Consider the following 13144-nt stretch of genomic DNA (forward strand, 5'->3'; position numbering starts at 1 on the left):
CATTCAAGTCCGTGGTTGTCTGTAGTTTGTTGTAATGTTGAAGAAATGAGATGACCCTATGTCCACACTTTGTCTGCGGAATTGCCAACGGTTGATCAAGTGCACAATATGCTTGACCTTTGGTGCGGCTAAAAAATGCAGGGATTCAACCATGCAGATCAACGGGCAAGGCAGATTGCAAGGCATTGTAACAGCCTGCGCAAGGTAAGACTGACTTGACAGAGTGCCACGTTGTTCGTCGCACTCTACCAGTGTAATATGCTGCTCGAAATAAAATATTTATCCACTTTGCATCTTTGATTTATTTATATATGTACGTCTTCGGTGAAGAGACTTTATAGATATAGAGGAAAGTCGTATGTGTTTAAAATGCTTGCGCAACTGATTTTTTATTGGAAAATGGAAGTCGGAGAAACGCCAAGTGCAATTGAAACTCCCACCTTTTCCATGTTTTTGGTGTTCAGTTATTAGTTTAGGCTACGGAAGTTTACTACATAACTACATAACCGTTGAAAGTATACGTTAGGGAGCATGAGATGTATAGGGCATTTCTCAAATTGCGGTAAGTGTCTAGATACTTTGGGGTTTTAAAAGATTATTGAAAAAATGTTACCTGTTATTATTATTCTTATTTAAGGTAATGGAAGAAATGATGTAATGATGTTCTCTCTAAAATTGATTTTTATTATTTTTTTCAATAATTGTTCTTTATTTGTTATTGTTAGATTAAAATCCATTCCATTGAAACGTTCCATCCAAGGACAAATTTAGTCAAGATGATTGTCAGCCACAAAATATACTTAGATATCAGGAGACAATAATATCACTGTCCAAGTCCTTAAATTTGATATGAGAATAGCCGATTGTTCAAAATGTGCATTTAAGAATAAACTAGCTCTAAGCTTTAGAGTGTGTAATCATAATGGCATTAAGTTGTCTTTAGGAATACATTGAATGGATAACAACTGTTTGAAAAATATCCATATACAATAATTTAAAAGATCTTTAGAATTTGATGTTGATTTTTTGTTTTCTAGCGAACTAGATGCACTCAAAAATATTTTTGGAAAATTGCGGAAAAGGGTTTAATACCATGCTGAACCACTCAATTCACCATTCTGAAAAATCTTGTCCACACAAAATTTTACTGGCCGCAGGCATTGGACATTGTTGATTTACAAATCAAGCCTTTAAGCTGTGATGCCATTTATAAATTATATATCACAATAATGCTTTCATGCTTTTCAATATGAGCACATGGTGCCTTGAAAACTGATGTCTACTAGGTCTGGAAGAGATTTCCAGACAGGTTTTCAAGGCACCATGTAAAGCATGAATATTGATCTTGTTAGATGCCATAAAAAGTATATGTTGACAGCTTGCATTTTATGCAGGTATTTAGACATATCTTTCAATTATTTATAATGCTTGACATATTATTGTGAAGCTCATATCTACAGTGAATAAAGGCAAATGGTTTTGACTGCTGACTATAATGAGGCATTTCATGATGTTGTCAGCTTAAAATGTACATTGTGTTCCATTCTGAGAAACATGTGAGCAGCATACATTTCCAACAAGAGGAACAAGCCGCTAGAACATGTCTTTACAGGTGCTGTCTCTACTTTGTTACAAAAAAGGCATTGGCAGTTTATGATTATCCAGACTAGTTAAGCAAATGAAAATTTTGTACTGGTGCCGTGGACATATTAGATATCTATCATGGCTGTCATTGTATTACTGCTATTTCTAGGAATAAGAAGGTTTTGCTGGTCATTGTCTGAGACTGGGTTCCCATGCCTAGATCAATCCATCTGGATCGATCCATCTCCCTAGGGAGTCTCGCTAAATTGCTGTCGACTTGCCAGCTTAAATGTCTGTCACACCTACCGTATGAGCTAGGGTGTAAAGACAATTATCCCTTAACAGCCTCACTAGGCCTGACAGACATTTAAGCTGGTTAAGTTGATAACAATTTAGTGAGACTACCCAGGGAGATACATCGATCCAAATATCTGTGGGAATAGTCCCTTACTGTTATTTTCAGGAATAGGAAGGTCTTGCTGGTCATTGTCTTACTGTTATTTTCAGGAATAGGAAGGTCTTGCTGGTCATTGTCTTACTGTTAATTTCAGGAATAGGAAGGTCTTGCTGGTCATTGTCTTACTGTTATTTTCAGGAATAGGAAGGTCTTGCTGGTCATTGTCTTACTGTTATTTTCAGGAATAGGAAGGTCTTGCTGGTCATTGTCTTACTGTTAATAGTGGTGCTGTATATGTGGCCTTCCTGGCTGACAGCAAGGATAAGACCACGCTATAAGGGTAAGTGAAGATTGAGTTTTTCTTTCTGTTTCCTTAGGAAAAGTCTGTGTTATTTTGTTTTGACACATGACAGCCTAGAATTTCATTCTACTGATTTATATGAAGCTGTGTATAGAAATCTTGGTAACAGGTTTGTATGTAAGAATGTATGTATGAGTGGTAATTACTCAGGGATAAATAGTGATTTTTTTTTACAGATACTAAGTCAAGAAATTAAGTCATAATTTCTAATAATTAGAATATACCTATTGAGTGGTAGCAACAAAAATAAAAAAAAACAGGTTACTCTATTGAATTCTATTCAGTAAAACTACAAATTCTATAGAGAAACATAAATTTTGTGATCACAAATATATATGTATTTGAAAGTTTGATAATTTTTGCCCATTGGAAAATAAAGTTATTACCGTATTAAATAAAAAGTGTTATTTAGTTTATTATTATAAAATGGAAAGAGTGTGTCATATTTTGCCATTGATGTTATGATTTATAATATGTAATTACTATGGATACATTTTCAGTTCATCCACTGGACAAGTGTATTAATGAGAAACTGGATAACTTTCAGTCAGCAGCTTTAGAGTTTGATGCCATTCAATATCACTCCCCTCTTCAAGAAGGTGAAAACTTTTATCCAGCATATATAGGTGAGTTAATAATTATATTATGTCAAGTTGCATTTTTGACGTTTTTGACAATGATTTGTTTGCACCGATTGTAATCCTTGATCTGGTACAATACCATTGTATCCTCATCACTGTCCTCACTCCCATCTTGATCAAAACAATCTGGATCTGGTACAATACCACTGTATCCTCATCACTGTCCTCACTCCCATCTTGATCAAAACAATCTGGATCTGGTACAATACCACTGTATCCTCATCACTGTCCTCACTTCCCTCTTGATCAAAACACAGAAATTGAATTTTAGCATGTTTTCTCAGCTACATAATATTCTTGCTTTTGAATAAAAGCATGTTTTTATGACCATATTAAGAGATACGTTTTTATGTACAGACACAGATGTGTCTGTACATATTGCCATCACCTGCGTCTGTCGTCGCCGTCCCTGTCGCCGTCGATGTCGCCGTCGCCATCGCCGTGCACTTTCATCGTTAACACGATAAGTGGAAGACAGTTTTACTTTTTGGCTTTATATTTACAGAGCTGATAAATATTTATAAAACGCAGGTCAAGTTCGAAAATCAGCATGTTTGGGCAATTATTGTAGAAGTTATGCTGTTTTTTCACTTTTTAGCTTATATGCAACACTGTTAACACATTTCAAGGAAAACCCATAGGCATGTTGTCATGAAACTCACAGGAGTAATCAATCTCACTAAAACGCAGGTCAAGTTCGAAAATCAGCATTATCGGGCCATTATTTTAGAAGTTATGCTGTTTTTTCACATTTCCTCAGATTCAATTCTTAGGCATGTTAACAGTCTCATTATATTTAACTAATAAGATACGTAAAGGTGTTTGTTTCACATTTTCTGCATCTGTACAACATTGTTAGTTGATTGTGTAAAAATGATGGTAAACTTGTTATCGTGTATTATGTAATAGAGTTTCAAATATGGAAATAAACTCATCATTGCAGTTTGTCAGATCCAATCATTCACGATGTTCAGAATCTCAGAATGGAGGAAATTGGACATTTAACACTGTTGTATTGATATTTTCCCCATCTCATCAATTTTCTTAGTTGATCATATAAAAATGGCAGTAAACTGTTAATTTTGTTTCATGTTAAAAAATTGTTAAAAATGGAAAAAAAAAACATTTCAGAACAGTGCTGTCTTGTTTACATTTTGGCTTTGAAGTTCCATAGACCTGAAGACCTTTGCTAGTCACATTTTTATGTACATATCGCCATCACCTGCGTATGTCGTCGCCGTCGCCGATCATGTCGCCGTGCACTTTCAGCGTTAACACCATAAGTGGAAGACAGTTTTACTTTTTGGCTTTATATTTACAGAGCTGATGAATATTCATAAAACGCAGGTCAAGTTTGAAAATCAGCATGATCGGGCCATTATTGTAGCATTTATGCTGTTTTTTTTCACTTTTCAGCATATATGCAACACTGTTAACACATTTCAAGGAAAACTGATAGGCCTGTTGTCATGAAACTCACAGGAGTAATCAATCTTACTAAAACGCAGGTCAAGTTCGAAAATCGGCATGATCGGACCATTATTTTATAAGTTATGCTGTTTTTTCACTTTTCAGCATATATGCAAAACTGTTAACACATTTCAAGGAAAACCCATAGGCCTGTTGTCATGAAACTCACAGGAGTAATCAATCTTACTAAAACGCAGGTTGAGTTCGAAAATCAGCATAATCTGGCCATTATTTTAGAAGTTATACTGTTTTTTTCACATTTCCTCAGATTCAATTCTTAGGCATGTTAACAGTCTCTTTATTTAATTAATAAGATACGTAAAAGTGTTTGTTTGACATTTCCTGCATTTTTACAACATTGTTAGTTGATTACATAAAAATGATGGTAAACCTGTAATTGTGTATTGTGTAATAAGGTGTCAAAAATGGAAATAAACTCATATCATTGCAGTTTGTAAGATTCAATCATTCACTATGTTCAGAATCTCAGAATGGAAGAAATTGGACATTTGACACTGTTCTATTGATATTTTTCACATCTCATCAAATTTCTTAGTTGATCATAAAAAAATGGCAGTAAACTGTTAATTTTATTTTATGTTAAAAATTGTTAAAAATGGGGAAAAAAACATTTCAGAACAGTGCTGTCTTGTTCTTTTTCCAGGTAATGGCAAATTTGGTTTGTCAGTGAACAGCGAGAATGGAATTTATTTACTACTTAATAGATCACACACTTTACCAGTGCAGTTTTTCCCCATTGTGGATGTAAATATTGAGGGTCATGAGAAAAAAGGTAAGTGGAAAATGTGTTTTTTTAACTGTAAAGAATAGAAATATTTAATATTTGACTAGGACCTGTTGGTGTCTGTGTGTTCAGCATCTTATCTCTTTCTCTATCTATCTAGTACAGGCATGTTCATGCATTCACACCCACACAAATACTGACCTGACTGGAGAGCTCTTGTTCCTATATACTTTGTATAGTATCCTATATACTTTGTATAGTATCCTATATACTTTGTATAGTATCCTATATACTTTGTATAGTATTCTATATACTTTGTATAGTATCCTATATACTTTGTATAGTATCCTATATACTTTGTATAGTATCCTATATACTTTGTATAGTATCCTATACACTTTGTATTTCAGAGGCATATGTGATAGACTTGAAGTCAGGACTGGTGCAGAGAATACAATGCTTCAGAAAGGCAGTAAGTTTGGCATTATGAATCAACAACAAAATCAATTACTCTGACTAAAGAAATGTTAAGTTTCCCTTTAACTTAATATACACAGCCTAACCTAAATTTACTGTATTCTTCCAGTAATGATGCAAGTTAATTTGCAAAAAAGATATTTTTTCACTCTGTTGGTTTTGCTGCTTGTACAGCAATAAACCAATTATCAATATAACAAAGTAACTGAGACATTACTAGGGCATATGTTAGATAGCATTTGTGTTCCCTGTTTCAGCCCTCAGCCTGTGTGTCCATAGTCACTCAAGTTTATGCTCACAGGAGGCGCCCCTCTATCCTTGTCCAGGAGCTAAGGATACAAAACCCAAGTCCAGTAAGTGAATTAACCAAAGACATGAGACTCATTAAAACAATTGGTCCTTCGGTTGTTCATTGCTTATAGATATATTTGTATATTCTTTTTACAGATTTTATAGCCATTGTTTAATTTAGAGCCATTGGCACACGCAGGTTTACTCATAACATTCATATTTTCTGATGAAAAGTTTAATTAGTTATGTGTCTAAATGCAGCTGACGTTGTCAACCATATTTCTAGGAGAGCACCACAGTTGTGGATCTTCACCAGATAGGTGCCTCGGACTGGAAGGGAGTCTTGACACAAATAACGCCAGTCAAGTTAGTAGCTTTGGAGCTTCAGGAAACTCGCACCAGCATAATATTATTCACATGTAACTTGATATAAAAAATGCAATAATTCTGACTAGCTGAGAATATTAAATCTGTGGTTCTGTATATATATATATATATATATATATATATATATATATATATATATATATATATATATATATATATTGACTGAATGTCCTTGGTGCTATTTAGAATTAGAATTCTTTTAATGGATTCTTTTTTATACTGAGATATTATGGGGTTGTATCAGTCCTAAATGTTGTATATTGTAGAACCAACCAAGCAGGTAAGACCATGGAGTACCTGGTGTCTGCAGGGAAGGCCCCCATTCCAGGATCTGCCTCAGAGTTTGTGATGCTGGGGATAGCGTCCAGCAGGCTGCCAGAGACAATTCCAATCAAGGAAGACAGGTAGGGGAGACTGCTTTGTGATTAATTTAATTATAAAATACAAAAATTGTGGTGTTCAAGCATGCTTTTAAAAGATATCTTGGCATGAATGTCAAATAATGAAATTTTATCACTATACCTTATCAGAATTGTTTTGTATTCAAGCAGACGGGCCATGTGACTCTTATTGCTTGCATCAAGCTACCCTCTACAATTTATATCAAAAGATATTAATATATCAATCAATAGATTCTTATGATAAATCTTTTACTTAGTTAAGCTGTCAAAGCATCTGTAGCATACATAACATTAATATGGTGGGAGATGAATGTGTCTGTTTCCACTCCAGCACAGTGAAGTACTGCGTGGTGACTATGATAAATCTTTTACTTAGTTAAGCTGTCAAAGCATCTGTAGCATACATAACATTAATATGGTGGGAGATGAATATGTCTGTTTCCACTCCAGCACAGTGAAGTATCGCGTGGTGACGGCAGTGGAGTACTCTAGCTCTACCAGTCAGACTGGAAACTCTGGACTGAGGAAACAAATGGCACAGCAGGCAGCAGATGTAAGACATGGAAAGTAAACTGATCAAGAAAATCACATCACAATTAATTTTTTTTATGGAGTGCACTTTTAATACATTGTCATATATTTAGAATAATTAAGGAAGCAAGATTTACTGTTATTCACTCACATTCTTTGTGTAATAAAAGTTAATTCACTGAAGGAAATTTGTAAGTGAAATAGGTAAAGTTTTTGTGTTTTGTTTCTCTCGAAGTCACTTACATCAGCATTGAACATTGATGGAAAGAAGCTGAGAGTGGAACACACCCGCATCTGGAACCAGGTAGGGCTTCTCACTGCCACAACTAGTCTTTTTTTTTTCCTAATTTGTACTATAGTAGCTTCATCTCTTTTCAAATATCTCATCTTGGTCCTGTTTTTATTTTCTAGTCTTTGAATAATATGTAATCCTATCTTTATGGTCATTAGTATGTGCTAGCAGTAGGCGGTGTGTTGATTCTCAATCCCCAGAACAGCTTTGATTGTTTCTTTTTAAAAATCACAATTCAGAAAAAAGCGCATCAAACATTAATTTGATCATGATAAAGTTATGGACTTGGTGTATTTTAACTGGAACCCCACTTTTTAATACACATTGCTATTATTACATGTTAATAATATGCAGAAGTTGAGTGGTTTTATTTATATATCAGATGTGGCAGTCTGGGTTCAGCATCAGTTACTCTATGGCCCCAGGGATGTTAAATGGACCCCAGATCAACACTACCATGTACTATGTACTCAGTAATGTGCCTGCTTCTATCCATGAGACTGGCATGACAGCATTCTCCAAACTAGAGCTGGATAACTTACTGCACTTTCCAGACAAGTGCTACACTGGCCATAATACTATGTAAGTAGCAAAGAGAACAGTGCTTGGTAAGACTACCAAAGTGTTCTGGAAATGTGTTAATCTCATTTTTGTTCATGTGAAAGATATAGATTCTATAGATTGAAAGTTGAAATTTTCTGCATGACTTAAAGTTATTTTCTGCATGACTTAAAGTCAAGATCAAGTCTTTGCAGCAAAACATCTAGTAGTTATGAACAGCTGGAGGTTATCTGTTTGTTTTCCAGCCAGCTACCAGGGTCCTCACTGTGGGCTAGGTGTAATAATGAACTAGATGTGTCAAGATTGGCCAGTTCTTGGCTTATTACACTGGAGAAACAGGGCTGTGGCTCTATGGTCAAAGCTGGTAAGAAATCCCTCTGATAAAACATCGCTCACTGCCAATCAAAATTATTGAGAATTATAAAAAAATTCTAATTTATCAAAACCTTTATGATTCAGTTTTGTGTACACTTTATTGAATTTTGTTTTAACCTTTTTTAGCAGCTAGACCTATATAAGATATTCATTGTAAAGTGGTAAACCTAACATGTTCTAAACATATGTAACTCCATTTTTGTTTCTCTCCAGGCACAGATGGAGTTCTCCAAGCAATGATCTTGAGCTTTGGTGCTTTAAAATTCAGTAATGATCACCTGGAGTTTGGCATGATGCCCAAGGATCTCCATAGAGACTACTATTTCCGTAGAATCAACTATGGCAATAACACCCATGTCAACATATCTGTGATAGTAGGGGATGATAACAAGGCTGTTCTGTTTGCCTCCCTGGACAGGAACGACAAGGTCTACTTTGCCTGTGATGCAGGATGCCTGGACCCACCTGTTCAACTTGGGTTGGTACACAGACTTTAAGAACTAATATCTTCAATTGCTGTGATGGAAATTGATATGTGTAGTAATGTTCCTCATAATTATAAATTTGAACAGTTGTAAAATTCTTCCTTATGGGTATATCGTCAAGTGGTTCTAGCAAAATGTTCCTTACTATTATGTATTTTAAATCATTAAACATCAGCTAGCAAACAGTAAGTTCAGTCTGTCAATCTTTGATTTCTGTTACGTCTGTTGGGTATAACGCAACTTTTTACAATGTAATAGGTATTCATATCTTATAGATTATTAAGGCTTTTGCAATTTTTTAACTTTTCTTAGAATTATTTCACAGTAAAGAAACCTTTCGGATTGTATATCTGACATTCCCTTTTTATATTTTCAGCAAAGAGCTAACCAAATTTCCAGTGAAGCAGACGGAGCCATTTACCGCCATCTTGTACATCACGGCAGACAGGCAGCACATGGACGACCTCAAACATGTGATACATGTGAAAGAGATTGGGGAAGGTAGGACAGCCAGGAAATACTGAAAACCATCAGCTATTTTAGAGATTCCTTATTATTTAGAATATACCCACTTCAGGTTACTTCATATTTAAAAGGAGCTGTATATAATTTAGCCTTGTGCCATACAGCTCTTGTATTAGTCTTCAAATACTCAATTTCATTGGTATGGTGGATCAGTACATTGCAGGAGGTAACTTTTGTGTGATGCTAAGGAAATTTTATGATATTTTGTATTTCTCAAAACTTCAGCTTTACAACATGTTTGTATTAACTTTCCTGGGTACTTAAGTCTGAATTTTTCCATTTCAGCTCCAGCACATGAACACCATGTCATGGCTCTTCACCGTCATGGTCATGCTTTTGGTGGGCTGCCTACTTTCTTCTGGATGTCCATTGCCTTCCTCATCTTCACTTTCCACCTGTTTTTATTCAAGATGGTAATAAATGAATACTGCCAAGGAGGCAGGTCAGCTGCAGGGAGGAATAGAGGCTATAACATGTGACCAGAATGAAGGCTATAACATGTGACCAGAATAGGGGCTATAACATGTGACCAGAATAGAGGCTATAACATGAGACCAGAATAGAGGCTATAACATGTGACCAGAATGGAGGCTATAATATGTGACCAGAATAGAGGCTATAACATGTGACCAGAATGGAGGCTATAACATGTGACCAGAATAGGGGCTATAGCGTGACCAGAATTGAGGCTATAGCATGTGACCAGAATGGAGGCTATAATATGTGACCAGAATCGAGGCTATAATATGTGACCAGAATCGAGACTATAACATGTGAACTTTTGATTATCTCTGACATACAAGTTAATTAAAAAACGTCTTGTGGCCTTCTTTGCCATGGCCGCATTTTATGTGATTGGATCTCTTTCTTTTTTTTTCTATTAAATGTTGCTTCAGATACTTATTTGTTTTCAGTTCATATGAAATTATTCAAAGTATTACAATCACACATGAATTCAAGGTGTAAAATATTTTTTACCAGTTTGTTATTTACTGTAACAAGCCCTTGTTTTTACCAAAGCACACATAGTGATAGAGATGTACCTGTAATATGGAAGGTACTGTTTGCAAGTAGATAGAATAGCTTGAATAACACTTTGGGGTGGAATTAATAAAACACCAAAAGCCTTAAAAAAGTCGTGAAGACATTTAGTTCTAGAGTAGCATGACTCGTCAAAAAGGGTTTATCATTGTATTCAACAACAAGAATGTCTTTGACAAACTTCAAAACATAAATGGATTTTGATACAAGTCTAGACGTTAAGTTCACATGTTGATGATTAGGATAACTGTTTTTCAGGATAAAATCATTAGCCTTTATTATGTTCTTCGTAAAAGAACACTAATTAATGCTTTAATTGAAGAATTGAAATATTGTATTTACCTTGAGATATGTTATAGGTGCTTGTTGTTTAAAGTTAATTTAAATTGTAAATGGTTGGAGGTATATTTAAACTGAATACTGATCAGAGGTGTTATTTTTGTATAATAGGAGACTGTACATTTTAATGTGGCTTCACTGTACATTGGGTTGTAAATAAATCATAAAGGAATAACATCTTAAACCTTTTATCTTCTTTTGTTTTATAAAACTTTTTGTTAAAAGTACAAGCACACAAGTATATGCTTGTTATTAATGTGCAGTGTTACAAATGCATTTCCCAAGTCTTACTAGGTACTTTCAAAAACACTGCTGATGACGGGCGACGGTGGTCAGAGTTTCTTGGTAGGCGAAACTTCTGCTCGGCAATGTGCTCCATTGCATTCCTGACTGCTGGGAAGTGGCCCAGGACGGTGTCCAAGTCACTTTTGGCCAGCACCAGGATATCTACGTGGGATTTGGCCACATAAGTGACCACTGCAGGCTTGGGGTCATCTAGGATGAGGTTGACCTCTCCTATCACACTGCCACTGCCCAGGCTGTCCAACTGATCTTCTCCTTCCAGAGCTATCTGAGAGAACCAGACCAGGAGATATCAGGATATATTTCTATTATCAATTCTATAATTTTATCATTTGTCAGTTAATTTGGTGTAAACCCTGTGCCATGTTTACCATGGAGTGTGCCTATAAACCCCATTAAATATAGTGCCATAAGGTAATTTAAGTCTTGCTACAGATGCAAATATCAAAGTAAAAGTCTATTTGATTTTCATAATTTTTTCACAAAAAAAACCTTTGTCATGTTTTTATTTAATACACCCCACCTCTCCTTTCAAAATGTAGAAAGCGCTGCTGTTAACATCTTTCTGCACCACCTGTACATCTGGGACAAAGAACTTTAGCTGGACCTTTAGAGCAAGTTCACGCTTCAGTGCGTCAGGGATGTCCTTAAACAGAGACAACTGGACAAAGCCAATTGTTAATGAAATTGTGTCACAACATGGAATGCAAATATATTTTTCAAAAAAATGTATTAAATATACTGAAAACACGTTTCTACTTCCTAAGTCAATTTTACTTGACAAATTTGTTTACAATTTGCAAGCTTTTTCTCTCCCACTAGACGGCTGATAGGCAATGAGAGCTGTGAAATTTTTGTCTATATATTTAAAACTGTACCTGTTTTTCTCCAGTAAACATTGGCTGGCATATTTGAAGAGCTAGTTCCGACTGCAGGGTGTATGGACAGTCCACCATCAGTGACCTCAGGTCAACACCTTTCTTACGTTGCCACTGGTAATGGTAGTAGTTTACCACTTGATCTTTAAGGTGTGGAGGTACATTCAGATCATTGAGTTCATCCTGGTAGAAATGAGCAACCATTACCAAAGAAACAAGAATATAATCTTTATAACTGTGAAAACTAAATATTGATGCAGTTGTCATTCATATATTCATTATTTTTAACCACAAATATCTGATGTCAGTCACTGATCTTCAATCATTGTTCTAGCCTGTGTTTCTGCAAAGGTCTGAGTAAGGGTGCATTCCCAGAGATTTAGATCGATCTAAAGATTAGGTTTTAGATCGACCTAACTCCCTGGGGGTTCACGCTAAATTGCAGTCAGCCGTGCGGGCACCATAGTTAATTACCCCCTTACAGCTTTTAGTAGGCGGGACAGATGCTTAAGCCGGCCAAGCTGACAATAATCTAGTGAGACTCCCCACAGGGATAGATCGATCTAAAAATCTATGGAAATGGGGTGTAAGTCTGGTGTCACCTTGATCACTGCCACTTTCTCCCTGTAAGCCACCATGGTGCGTGCTGCATTGGCCTGGGAAGAGGCTATTGTACCCAGAATATAACCAAACAATATCTTCCCTATCAGCATAACAACAATGGAGACAACTAAAAATATAAAAAATTATAAAAATATAAAAATAAATTTTTGGCAAAGAATTTAAGATATTATCCTATTCCTGACTTTGGCTGAGGGCTGCAACACAACATATCAACCTCACATTACCAAATATAAGATAGTATATTATGCTTATTATGTAGTAATATACTATGATTACCACTTTATATACGCACTTCATGAGCAAAGTTTTTGTGGATGTTTCCCCACATTAAGTAATTTTAAAGAATGGCATGTTATTAATCAGGGCCTAGTTCCATCAACACTGATAGCACTATCCTATGATTAACATTATCCATGGATAACATTGTTATCCTCTA

General features: G+C 35.5%; 2 protein-coding genes across 4 annotated transcripts in view; one reads left to right on the forward strand and one right to left on the reverse strand.

Annotated features, from left to right (window-relative positions):
• LOC106158091 (uncharacterized protein KIAA2013 homolog) lies at positions 1-11091 on the forward strand. 2 transcript variants are annotated; one of them, XM_086998934.1, is made up of 15 exons: positions 1-204; positions 2224-2321; positions 2843-2968; positions 5118-5246; positions 5609-5670; positions 5933-6028; positions 6253-6332; positions 6620-6757; positions 7205-7307; positions 7521-7589; positions 7960-8159; positions 8384-8502; positions 8727-8991; positions 9375-9499; positions 9809-11091. In XM_086998934.1, exons 1-15 carry the CDS (start codon positions 59-61, stop codon positions 10000-10002), a joined length of 1950 nt encoding a protein of 649 aa, XP_086855060.1. In that variant the 5' UTR covers positions 1-58; the 3' UTR covers positions 10003-11091. The 2 variants fall into 2 exon arrangements, with proteins under 2 accessions (XP_086855060.1, XP_086855061.1); XM_086998935.1 differs by lacking the exon at positions 1-204 and adding an exon at positions 278-562.
• The window catches only part of LOC106173852 (uncharacterized), an 18306-nt gene continuing 15549 nt past the window's right edge, over positions 10388-13144 (reverse strand). For both annotated transcript variants that reach the window (XM_086998919.1, XM_086998918.1), the window contains 4 exons: positions 12687-12814; positions 12085-12267; positions 11730-11867; positions 10388-11474 (listed from right to left, as the gene is read on the reverse strand). In XM_086998919.1, coding sequence (XP_086855045.1) covers positions 11169-11474; positions 11730-11867; positions 12085-12267; positions 12687-12814 — 755 coding nt within the window. In that variant the 3' untranslated portion in view covers positions 10388-11168. The remainder of the gene's footprint in view (positions 11475-11729; positions 11868-12084; positions 12268-12686; positions 12815-13144) is intronic.

This window comes from Lingula anatina, chromosome 1 (assembly GCF_051362555.1).
Source record: "Lingula anatina isolate TDL-2025a chromosome 1, LinAna3.0, whole genome shotgun sequence".
Lineage (NCBI taxonomy): Eukaryota > Metazoa > Brachiopoda > Lingulata > Lingulida > Lingulidae > Lingula > Lingula anatina.

Bases quoted from the DNA above. Each gene is read 5' to 3' on its own strand.
- LOC106158091 (XM_086998934.1), top strand. From the start codon at position 59: ATGTCCACACTTTGTCTGCGGAATTGCCAACGGTTGATCAAGTGCACA. The intron at 2,322-2,842 runs GTAAGTGAAGAT...ATACATTTTCAG, and splicing joins GATAAGACCACGCTATAAGG to TTCATCCACTGGACAAGTGT. The intron at 5,247-5,608 runs GTAAGTGGAAAA...TTTGTATTTCAG, and splicing joins TGAGGGTCATGAGAAAAAAG to AGGCATATGTGATAGACTTG.